Raw genomic sequence first — 12,914 nt, forward strand, 5'->3', positions numbered from 1 at the left:
CTATTTGATTTGCTCTGATTTCAGTTGATTTGTAGTCTCCCCAAATAGTAGAGCATTTGTGCGCGACTAAATAACTTGAGACTTTAATAAAGTGATTATTATCATCATCATCATCATCATCATCATTATTATTATTATTATTATTATTATTATTATTATTATTATTATGATTATGATTATGATTATGATTATTATTATTATTATTATTATTATTATTATTAATAATTATTACTCTGAAGCGCAACCCGTGCCTATCCATATATACTCAACGAAACACTCCAGGTCAGAAGGCGTTACATCCCAAAAGTACCTTGGGACGAAAGCCGAAAGCCAATAAAACACTTGGCACGCTACAGAGGAACCTACTGTAGCATCGTGAAAGCTCATCCGTCAAAGAGCGTGCAAACATGGGTTTGACCAGCCTACTGGATATCGTCACAGAAGTAAGTGTTCAACGACGTAAGATTTGTGAAAATGAAGCCCTGTAGTCTGCATTTTGTTGTAGTTCACACAAGCCGATGATTTTTTAGCTAAAAGGGTGGAGCTTCCCACAAGTGCTATAGAGGTTGTCGGTTCAATTTCTGCCCAGCGGCCCTTTTCTCGAAGTCCCGAAAAATTTGGGGGCATTTTCGGGTGTCACAATTCCTTTTGTATCTCAAGAACAGAGAGGATTTAAGTCGTCAAACTTCACAGACATATTTCCTTTAGTTAGCTTGAAAACATGTTAAAAGGTCTCCTTTCCAAAACGAGCGGTTGGCAGCTTCACAAATGGCTATCCGGGCCCGTAAAGTTTCGGGACTTTCGAAAAACGGGCCCCAGGACTCTTTCCTCTTAATCTCCCATATGTAAATTACCTAATCACCATCAATACTTGTCAGATAAATGCTTCTCACTTGTTCATTGCGCATTAACTCATTTATTTTCATATAGACTTTTTCACAATGTAAAACAACCTTTATAAGGAGGTAGCCCTTGTGAACGCACTTTCTTTCATCTGAAATAATTTACCACACTTAGAAATGCAATTCTTTTCACTCTGTTGCTTAAGAGAAAAAGGATTAGACAAGCAATATTTAAAATGAAAAAATAAGCTTTCATTGCGGCGTTGAACCATTGTAAAAACTCTGCCCCGGATTATTATCTAACAAGTTTGTAAGCTCAGTTAAGTCAAGAACTAAATTGTCCGCTTTTACGGCGGCGCGCAATCTGGCAGATCGCGAGCGCGGATTGAGGTAAACTTCCTCTTCCGTTGGATAAATAACCTTCTTATGAAGGGGAAGCCAGGAGCTCGTTTTCGCTTTCCCCGCAACTTTCGTTCTTGACCGCAAGTAGCTCACATCGGAGAGCGTCTCTTTGAAAAAATGCCTTACAATAGAGTCTTCAAGCGCGTGAAATGAAATGACAACTAGGCGTCCACCAGGACGGAGAAGTTTATGCGCCGTTTTCAGAGCATACTGCAATTCGTTTAGTTCATCGTTTACGAGTATGCGCAACGCTTGGAAAGTTCTGGCGGCCGGATGAAGTTGGCGGGAAAATCTGTCGGTTCGGATGTTCCGTACTGCTGCAGTAACGATGCCTGCTAATTGTCTCGTGGAAACTATTGGCATCTTGCTGCGGGCTCGTACTATAGCTCTGGATATGCGAACTATGGAGAGAAAAATGAAAGTGTATAAATGAAAAACTCAACACGTTTTGCCAGCATCTACATGCAGCTTTGCAGTCGGCACTATACTGGGATGCTCTCGAGTATCAAAGTATGTTTATTGACAACTCTTTAATTTGCCCCACACCTAGACTACTAGGATTAGTACAGTACAAAATACGGTGAGAACTCTGAGCCCTAATTCTAGAAAATAGAGTGTCAGTTCTTTAATTCAAAAAACGCTTACTGAGATGGAGCCAACCATTAATCCTTATCTTAGAAGACTCTGTGTAATTAATGAATTATCATAGATGTGCTTACGAAGGAAGGAATTTGACTCCTCAATCATTTAATGTCCCTGCGTGTTGGACCAGCTGATCTCTCGCATGGTAGTTCGGTCCTCACTCACCGAAAGCCGTAAGGCAGAAAAAAATTCAACCAGTCAGATAGTCAACAATTCAACCATTGTCAGTCAGTAAGTTGTTACATCAACTGAATAACCCATCTCTCATTTGTATGGTGTTGTCGATGAGAATTTTTTGATGAAATTGAGCAATCTCTAAGCAATCCCTTCAGGTTCCCATCTGTTGCCAAACCCACAGTGTAAGCAAGTTAGTGTTCTAAAAGTATATATTTGAAGTGCGGGTTACAGACGAAAGGCTGAAGTGATCCTCACAATTAAGTGGACAGTTACTGTACAGCAATATTAGTGTCTCTTAAATTATAGACAATAGACCATTTTACGGATACGGCAGCCATTTCGAAATCCATTGTTTCAAATAGCTATTATGGGATTCTAAGGGGGCAAATGCACGCTAATTTGCCCCCTTAGAATCCTATAATAGATAGCTATTTGAAACAATGGATTTCAAAATGGCTACCATATCCGTAAAATGGTGCATGGTAGAGCATTGCACCAGCATCGCAGACGTCATAGATTTGAATCTTATCAAAGCCACTTGAATTTTTAGGTGTCTAGAAGAGACAATTGCTTAAATTATTCAGTTAAGTGGAAGAATCACTTCTAATTTCAAGTGTTTTCAGTGACATGATCAGCAGCTACACTTTTATTTATCATGTTGGAAAATCAACATGTCTGCCATGATGTCATGTAACAACAGACAATGATTTTGAATCAACTAGTTTCTCAATCTTACAAAAGTTAAATTAAATTGCTAACCTGCTTCCTTTTCCTGTCCATACTGCCGTAAAATAGCAATGAGCTCCGTTTCATTGATGGAATTCACTACATCAGCTGCTGTCATTGGCAGCCTCTCCCCAGAGCTACTTTCTTTTGAAGCATTACGGACATCCATTCTCATGTCTAAAGGCCCATTCTTATAAAATGAAAAACCTCGCACTGGATCTTCAAATTGAATAGTGGAAGCACCAATATCAAGGAGCATCCCATCAAAAGATTCGTTCTTAACACCGTGACTTTTAAGGACTCTGTAGATTTCACTGAATTTTCCTTGAGCAGGAAACATCCTTCCTTTAAACTCAGTTCTCCCTGAAAGAATGCGTGCTATTTCAACAGCAGCTGGGTCTCTGTCCATAGCATAGACTTTGCACTTTGCACTCATAAGGATGGCAGCTGTATGCCCACCGGAGCCAAATGTTGCATCAATAAAAACCTGCAACCATACAGGAGAGATATTGTTTTGCAGTGAAATGTAAGGCAAAATGAAATGATGCCAGGATTACTGGGTTTCTTCTGGATCTTGTGAAAGCTATTATTATTATTATTATTATTATTATTATTATCATTATCATTATCATTATCATTATCATTATCATTATCATTATCATTATCATCACCATCATTATTATCACAGTTACATAAATGATGAACTTATGAACTAATTACAATAATAAATTCATGTTCTCACTTGTGCTCAGTTGGTACATACAAAACATACCACATACTTCATTTGGTAACGCAGGGTAGGGATCGATATGGCTGGAATAGTTGATGTGGAACTGCTACTGGTTTGTTTGTTCCTTTCTTCATTAGAACTCAGACAATCCGGTTGTTACTTGAATTCCAACAATGATGTCATAGTCAAAATAGTATTATTATTATTATTATTATTATTATTATTATTATTGTTAGAATACTTATTTCCTTTGTTTAATTGCGCTTTCTGGCTATTTATATATAGCCAGTAAAATTCAATGTCATCATTGGTGTAAGACTGAAAGAAAAAAAAGAAGAAGTAAGAACCACGTCATGTGATCTTACTAATCGACACCCAAAGGGAAACTGCTGGTCACATTAACATAGTTTGTACACTTGTCACTGCAGACTTGTTCTTCCATGAGGTTTCAAATGTAAATATAAAAGAGGAAGAACCTTGGTTACTGTTTTTTGTAAAAAAAAGGCATATGTGCGGTCTTCATCTGTGTGTGTTTAGAAGCAGAAATAATCTATCATAAGTCATGAAAAGTCTCCGACACAGTAAGCACAGTAAGCGAAACTCCTTAACACTGAACTTTTTAGTTCTCACAAGAATCGCACCATTTTGAAAGCACTGGTGGGAATTTCACCCGAAGGATTTTTCACGTTTATTGGCCAGTTATATGCTGGAATCATATCCAATAGGAAAATAGTTGAAAGAAGTAGCTTTCTTAACCTCCCTTTTACAGAAGGAGACTCAGGCTTCACCATTGAAGATATTCTTCCTCTTGGAAAGTCCTTAAATATTGCCCCCTTTCTTAGGCAAGTCTGAGCAGACGTCACTTGAGGATGTCATATCAACTAAAGAAATTGCTAGCCTATAAGGATTTATGTTGAAAGGGCGATTAACAAGGTTAAAATGTTCAGGATTTTTGATGGAGTTGTCCCTTAGAGTCAGTTTGGGTTGGTTAACCAGATGTGGTGTGTATGTGCCATGTTACGCAATATGCAAGATCCCATAATACAGGACCATAGGCAGATGGGCCAAACGAGTGCCGGAGTCGGGAGCCTCTTGGGGGTTTCGGGGGCATGCTTCCCCGGAAAAATTTTGAAAATTAGGTTGTCTGAGACTGCATTTCGCGCGTTTTGAAGGAGGTATGTTATGAAAACAGGCAGCCAAATGCGAAGTTAATTAAAAACGTGGATATTACTCAAACTTTTGAACTTCAAAATTGATTTTTTTTTTGGCGCAAACTACTTTACGTATGTATTCTACAGTTTCAGAGAATGTCACTATTTAAAAAGAACAAAAATAGGAATAAAGTTGAAATTCCGTATTATCAGAAGTACTGATCATCGTGATTCTTTCAGTAGTGTGCCAAGCTCAAGCCTCCTTGGGTACTTCTTCGCAAACAGATCAACTCTTTCTTCCAGATTAATGTCTGTGGATCTGCATAAGGGCCAGTGAAGAGAGCCTCTCGTGTCATGCTGGCTCTGGTGAAAGTGTGTAGCCGTCTCAGAGCAATTGCACTTAATTATTACTACACTATACTATACTATACTATATACATTTTTATCAATTCACTTTTTTTAAATCGTTGGTCAACAAAAAAGTGGATCTCCACAGCCCGTGGGGGGAAGGGGGGGGGGGGGGAATGCGGGCGCACCCATCGCATCCCCCTTCCCTGTGGGCCTGTAATAAGTGCTTAAATTTTATGCTGAGGGTGTAATTTAATGTTTTACCAGAGGATATCAATGGCAGGCAACAAACAATATGTTTTTGGAAAAATGAACCAAGGTACATGTACACAGTATTTGATTATTTGTGTTGAAATAGATATTAATATTTGGGAGTTAATTAAGTCTCCCACTGAAAGGAACATGGTGTACAACAACAAAACTGATTGGAAATTTGAAATACGTTGACAATGGTAAAAGTCGTGCATTACTGTGGAAGTGATAATACCAATGGATTTTCAATTCAAAGTAATGAGATGTATCAACAAAGTGAAAACTAACCACGCAAAATAATACATTGAATTAAATTATACCGCAGGATTTTTTTCACTTTGTTGATAGAGCGAGTTTCAATCGAGTGTCGTAAAACCAAAACCAAAGTAATTACTTTGGAGACAATCCAGTAAACCAATCAAAACTAGCCAACACAAAGCGCGGGAAAATGTGCACGCGCGAGCAACGATTGGTTTTGGTTTCACTTCTGATTGGTTGAAAAAGCGGCGCGAGAACTTTGAACCAATCACTGAGTGAAGTAATGCAAAACCAAAGCAATTCACTAATTTATTTCGACACTCAATAGCCCTTTTCACGGTTAGTTTTTCTTATTTGCATTACAATGTAATCTAACGTGGATGCGAGGCAATTTCGGGTTAAAACTACAAAATAGCCCGAAATTGCCTCACATACATGCTGCATTATATTGTAATGCAAACGAGAAAAAGTAACCGTGAAAAGGGCTATTGAAAACCGCTCTACATCTCATTACCTTGAATTAAGTCTCATACACAAGTTCTCTGGACGGCCAAATATTCCTCGTCAAGGAAATTTGTTGATCATTTACACGAGCAATAATAATTGTCAAGGAAAACTTGCTGGTGTAAACGGGGCTTTAAATCAGTGAAAAGCAGACATGAAAGCAAATAGAAATCATTAATCAATTACAGTGACTGTCCCTAATGATGAAAATATACAGTATTTCTAACAATTATGAGGCCTATCCTATCTGCACCCAGAACGTATAATTTTAAGCCTTCCATGTGACTTGAGGAAAAGCTGAAACCGCTTTCCGTCAATGAATCCACAATTAATGATGCCTTCGTTTTCGATGATGAAATTCGCACTTACTCCATGAACGAGGACGATATATTGGTCTCGTGCGATGTTACGGCTCCGTTCACAAATGTGCCTTCAGTAGACCCTCTCTGGTTGATAAAGCTATCATGGACGATTGGTTTAACAGAATTCGAACTTACGGCCTCAATTTACGAAAACATCAGCTAACGACACTTTTTAGAATCGCCGCAACTAATCAATTTTTTTCAGTTCAATGGCCAACTTTATGAGCAGACGGAGGGTGCAGCAATGGGTCACCACTTGGTCTCCTCATGTCTAATGAAGAGAAGCCTAAACATGATGACTTAACGCCCCGTACCCGGGTCGCAATGCCGGGGAACGCCACCGTTTTTCTTGCTACTCTGAATGGCCTACATTCCAGCATAAGGTTAACTATGGAACTTCCTGTCGAAATATAACAAGATTCCCTTCATCGGAATTGAAATTGCTAAGAATGGAACTGAACTCAAAACATCTGAAAGGTCTATAGCAAACCAACAAACACTGAAATGTTTAAATATTCAACAGAAAACTCAAGCCTTCTTTAAATACTCAAGCAGATTCTGTTCGTGCTATGCTTTTTGTTTAAAGTTAGGATAGCGTCGAAACGTCGTTTTTTCCAACTTTGAGCATGTTTTTATAACGAAATGTTCTTTCCAAAATCACTTTTAAGTAAATTGCTTATTACCTGTGCAGTTGTCTGAGAGAAAAAAAGCGAGAAAAAAACGTCGCTTTTGACGGAATCCTCAAGAGCTCTTTCGGAGAACAAAATCGCAAACTAATATTTACGTTTCTCAGGGCAAACCAACGTGATTTCACTCATTGCAAGCAAAAGCCACCGGCGGCCCAGACTCGGAGAGTAAAAATTATAAGGATTTGTATGGGAATCTCGATAACCGTGAACTGAAAAAAATATTTACCCGCAAAAGTTCTCCAAAAAAAAAAGCTGTACTTAATTGTCGCGGTGACTTTCTCGGTTTTTGTGTGTCTGGTTATTCGCCTGACTGAATGCGATTTAAACGACTTCTCAACTTCCCGGGTTGCCACTCGCACATAAATAAAGGAAAGGCTGGAAAGTAATTTCTAGCTAACCTCACATCTCGCCGATATCACACTTCTCCGGCATTAGACACGCTCACACTCCGGCGATGGCCACACGGATAAAGTGAGCATCCATTGCTTAGAAACAGCGAAAAATATTCAAATTTTCAAAATCCTTCGAGGCTCGATTACAACAAATTTTGACACGGCTGGTAAACCGTTCACTTTTGCCACGATACGGTGAGAGCAAATAAGTGAACGGTTGGCCAGCCGTGTCAAAAAGTTCGTTGTAAGCGAGCCTCGAAGGATTTTGAAAATTTGAATATTTTCCGCTGTTTCTAAGCAATGGATGCTCGCTGGACCTTAAAACTTGGTCAAGGAGAAGTAAATTTATCCGTGTTATGTGACCATCGCCGGAGTGTGAGCGTGACTGATGCCGGAGAAGTGTGATTTTATCGGCGAGACGTGAGATAAGCTAGAAATTACTTTCCAGCCTTTCCTTTATTTTAGATACGAGTGACAACCTGAGAATCTGAAAATTGAAAAGTCGCTTAAATCGCGTTCAATCAGGCAAATAACCACACAAAAACCGAGAAAGTCACCACGACAATAAAGTACAGCTTTTTTATTGAGAACTTTTGCTAGTAAATATATTTTTCAGTTTGTTATCGAGATTCCCATACAAATCCTTATAATTTTTACTCTATGAGGTCTGGGCAGCCTGTGGCAAAACTAAGCTCCTTTAAATATCGGTTTTTTTTTAGCTTTCTGAGCATTTACATTATTTGTGCCTTAAAGTGATACTCGGCAAACGTCTTATGGAATTTTAAATACGTATCTTTATTTCTTCAGGCTTCTAAGATTTACTCCTTCAAAACGACATGTAGAAGGAAGTCGAAGCTCTTTGAGATGTAAAGGTCCTTTTAATAATTAAACCGTTTCTTGCTTCTAAATTGACCGGCATGTCTATGGCGACATTTAACCATGTTATTAGATTTAAGAATGTACGTGAAATATTAGCGTCGTGTTAGGCTCTCCAGAAAGCTCCAAAGGAGATGTTATGCTCGAATTAGCACGAGCCAGCTGCTTTCAAAGGTACGAGTTTAATGCCCCACTGAAGGTGTCAGAGTGTCGTGTAGATAGTTTGCTACCATCAAATAAACATTTGTTCGTGATCAACGTCATTGGCAATAAAAAGCTCGCCTTTTATTAGCATTTGAATGGCGTTCTTTTCTTTTGATTGATGGCGTCCTTCTTACGCGTGCCGACCTTACGACAACAGCCGTAAACAATAAGTTATCTTAATCTGTGTCCCCGGAGGATGCATTGGTATTGCTCTCCAGGCAGGCGACCTTGATTGTTGTAGAGAAAGTTTGGGCTCTGAATTGTAAATGCGCTTTTCTTATCGAGTCATTTTGCGCACAAAAATATCCCAGCCTTTGATCTTTAGCTAGCCTTTGCGGTTTTCTGCGTGCTACTTATGCAAAGCTATCAGTGTCTAAAAAATTTGGTTTATCAACGGAGTTGATAATGTAAATTGACCACCGTACAGAGATTCTAAAAGCTGACGTTTCGAGCGTTAGCCCTTCGTCAGAGCGAATCGAGGGATTATGGGTTACGTGTAGTTTTTATAGTAGAGTAGGAGCTACGCTATTGGTGGTAACATGGCAACGTGAAAAGTAGGAATATATTAGTTAAATGAAAAGCGTTCGTTAATACCGTGAGGATTAAGGGTGCCGATTTGAAAGATGAATTTTTGTTCCAGATTCTTGCGGCTTTCCGTCGTACCTAGATGTAGGGAAAGGCCGCAGATAGCCATGTGTTTTTTGGAGTGGTTAGGCAGATTAAAATGGCGAGCGACTGGCTTAGATGCATCCTTGTCATTCTTCTCAACATCGCGAAGGTGTTCGCGGAATCGGTCACCTAGTCGTCTACCTGTCTCACCAATGTATAATTTATTGCATAACGTACAGGTTATGCAATAAATGACATTTGCGGAGGTACATGTGAAACGATCGGTGATCTTAACAGATCGCTTAGGTCCCGATATCTTGCTAGTGTTAACAATGAAAAGACAAGTTTTGCATCGTGAGCGCGCGCATTTGAAAGTGCCGGGTTGCTCGTTGGTTTTGAGCGTCCTTCTAACTAAAAAGTTGCCAACGTTTTTGTCGCGTTTGAATGAAATAAGTGGAGGTTGCGAAAAGATTCTACCAGTCTCGGGATCATTTTGGAGTAATTTAAAATTACTAAGAATGATGCTTTTGACTGCGTGATTATGAGGATGGAAAGTGAGGGTGAATGGAATTCTGTCATTCTTATCTTTCTGTGACGTTTGTAGTGACGACTGTCGATCAAATTGTTGGGCGCGATGATGGCCCGCTTTGACCACAGAGACAGGATAGCCACGTTTTTCGAAGAACTGGCACATCTCCTCTGATTTGCTGGAAAAATCGGAGTCATCACTACATAGACGTCGAAGTCTAAGAAATTGAGAATAAGGAATGGAGTTCTTGACATGTGATGGATGTGAAGATGAATACAACAAATAACTGTGTGAATCAGTAGGTTTGTAGTGCACACTAGTACATAGCACGTTGCCTCTAATAGAAACTTTGATATCTAGGAAAGCCAATGAAGTTTCCGAAATTTCCCAGGTATATTTAAGAGCCGGATGAAAAGAGTTGACGGAGGTTATAAATTGATCGAGTTCTTCCCTGCTGGATGAAATAGCGCCGATGCAGTCGTCGATGTAGCGGCCGTAGAGTTCAGGTTTGGGGCCGTTGTACTGATTAAAAAATTGGTGTTCAACATACCCTACAAAAAGATTGGCATAGCTAGGTCCCATTCTTGTGCCCATCGCTACACCATTAATTTGTTTGTAATAGTTGCCGGCGAATGAAAAACAGTTAAGCGTTAAAACTAGTTCGGCAAGGCGGAGAAGCGTTTCCGAGCTAGGTTCTTTGACAGTGCGTTGATCGAAAAAGTGTTTAAGTGCTTGAAGACCTTCGTTGTTAGGAATGACTGTGTATAGAGATGTAATGTCCATGGTGAAAATAAGTTTGTCTTGGCCGGAGAAATTGAAATCGCGGAAAATTTGTAGTGCGTGTGTACTGTCTTTAATGTATGATGGCAAAGATTTGACGACAGGCGTCATAATCCTGTCTAAGTAGCTAGAAATGAGTTCGGTGGGGCAACTACAGGCAGAAACGATAGGTCGACCTGGGTTGTTGGGTTTGTGAATTTTAGGCAAGAAGTAAATGCACGAAGTTCTAGGGGTGTTGATGATGAGATTAGTGGCAGTGTCCGGTAATTCTTGATTAACTATAAGATTTTGAATGGTGTCTTTGACAAGTTTTTGATTGTTGGAAGTGAGATCTTGAGGGATTTTGGCATAAAACGAGGCTATCCTGTCTCTGTGGTCAAAGCGGGCCATCATCGCGCCCAACAATTTGATCGACAGTCGTCACTACAAACGTCACAGAAAGATAAGAATGACAGAATTCCATTCACCCTCACTTTCCATCCTCATAATCACGCAGTCAAAAGCATCATTCTTAGTAATTTTAAATTACTCCAAAATGATCCCGAGACTGGCAGAATCTTTTCGCAACCTCCACTTATTTCATTCAAACGCGACAAAAACGTTGGCAACTTTTTAGTTAGAAGTGCGCTCAAAACCAACGAGCAACCCGGCACTTTCAAATGCGCGCGCTCACGATGCAAAACTTGTCTTTTCATTGTTAACACTAGCAAGATATCGGGACCTAAGCGATCTGTTAAGATCACCGATCGTTTCACATGTACCTCCGCAAATGTCATTTATTGCATAACCTGTACGTTATGCAATAAATTATACATTGGTGAGACAGGTAGACGACTAGGTGACCGATTCCGCGAACACCTTCGCGATGTTGAGAAGAATGACAAGGATGCATCTAAGCCAGTCGCTCGCCATTTTAATCTGCCTAACCACTCCAAAAAACACATGGCTATCTGCGGCCTTTCCCTACATCTAGGTACGACGGAAAGCCGCAAGAATCTGGAACAAAAATTCATCTTTCAAATCGGCACCCTTAATCCTCACGGTATTAACGAACGCTTTTCATTTAACTAATATATTCCTACTTTTCACGTTGCCATGTTACCACCAATAGCGTAGCTCCTACTCTACTATAAAAACTACACGTAACCCATAATCCCTCGATTCGCTCTGACGAAGGGCTAACGCTCGAAACGTCAGCTTTTAGAATCTCTGTACGGTGGTCAATTTACATTATCAACTCCGTTGATAAACCAAATTTTTGTATACTACTTCCCCACCGACGCAGCACCACAGTTTCTTTAGAAACTACCCCTTCATCTATCAGCGTCTGTTTGCTCAAGAGCAAGGCAAAGTTCGCAGAAAAAAATGCTTTCTGGCGCTTCATAACTTAAAGCTACCATTTTTTGCAGCGGAGAAGTAACTTGTGAGATCAAGTATCTCTTGCGAGTGCCGACAACTCCAATCCTCATTAGCAGCCTAATTAGCAGGGCACGCGCCGGTAATTCATTGGCACACGAACAGTACTTAACACCCCGGAAAAAAACATAAGGCCTTCGAAATTAATGGCATTACTACAAATATTGTGCCATCTGATGAATAACAGCACCGAGCTTCTGGGGTTGTTTAACCAGAGGGAGTGACGTTATCACTTTTATAAACACCCAACTTTGAGCTTTAATCCAAAGGCACAGAGAATGCAGCCGAGGAGAGCGACATCATCGACCTCGTGTTGTTTAGCTTTGGAGTATTTTTCGACATTTTCATTCCTTTTTAAAACTCTTTCATTCATGCAATGTTATCTGATTATTTAATTTTTTTAATTCTTGTGTGTGTCATGTGATTTTGGCAGTTTCAATTGTTCTCGTAACCTCTGGTGTCAATCCTTCTCATATTCATGAGGGTTACAGCATATAAGCTGGCAAGGTCTAACTAGATAAGCTAATATCGCTCAAGAGTTAGTTTTTGTAAGGCACGCGTCCTGGTCATTTACACGCACTTTATTCTCTCCAGCCATCTTCAACATAACTGCGGTGATTGAGACTAAGATATCCTGAGAAGCTCATCCAATTACTTGGTAGGTCCGTATTCAGTGAACACACAGTTAAGCTTTGGTGTCATTTTCCACTTTTTTATTCCTTTCTAAGAGCATCCATATTTATGTCTAAATAGATAAGCTACAATATCGCTCAAGAGTTAGTTTGTAAGGCACACTTCCTGGTCATTATACCCACTTTATTATCTCAAGCCATCTTCATCATAACTGCGGTGATTGGAACTAAGATATCCTTGGAAGAATTATCGCCACCTCAAGTACACTGTGAGTATTGGTATTCAATTCCTTTTTTGGTAGTTGATGGCTGATTTAAAACTAGGAAGAGTGGATATTCAACTTTGGTAAAATGAAGACAACCAATGTAACCTGAGTAAAAACGGATTCAACC

The 12,914-nt window shown here is 39.7% G+C and overlaps 1 protein-coding gene across 1 annotated transcript in view; it reads right to left on the reverse strand.

Annotated features, from left to right (window-relative positions):
- Positions 1-896: 896 nt before the first annotated feature.
- LOC138059834 (probable methyltransferase-like protein 15 homolog) overlaps positions 897-12,914 on the reverse strand; it is a 182,579-nt gene continuing 170,561 nt past the window's right edge. Inside the window, exons 5-6 of the mRNA XM_068905470.1 lie at positions 2,823-3,276; positions 897-1,645 (exon numbers count right to left, since the gene is read on the reverse strand). Of these exons, the coding sequence (XP_068761571.1) occupies positions 1,095-1,645; positions 2,823-3,276 (1,005 nt within the window). The 3' untranslated portion in view covers positions 897-1,094. The remainder of the gene's footprint in view (positions 1,646-2,822; positions 3,277-12,914) is intronic.

This window comes from Montipora capricornis, chromosome 8 (assembly GCF_036669925.1).
Source record: "Montipora capricornis isolate CH-2021 chromosome 8, ASM3666992v2, whole genome shotgun sequence".
Classification (NCBI taxonomy): domain Eukaryota; kingdom Metazoa; phylum Cnidaria; class Anthozoa; order Scleractinia; family Acroporidae; genus Montipora; species Montipora capricornis.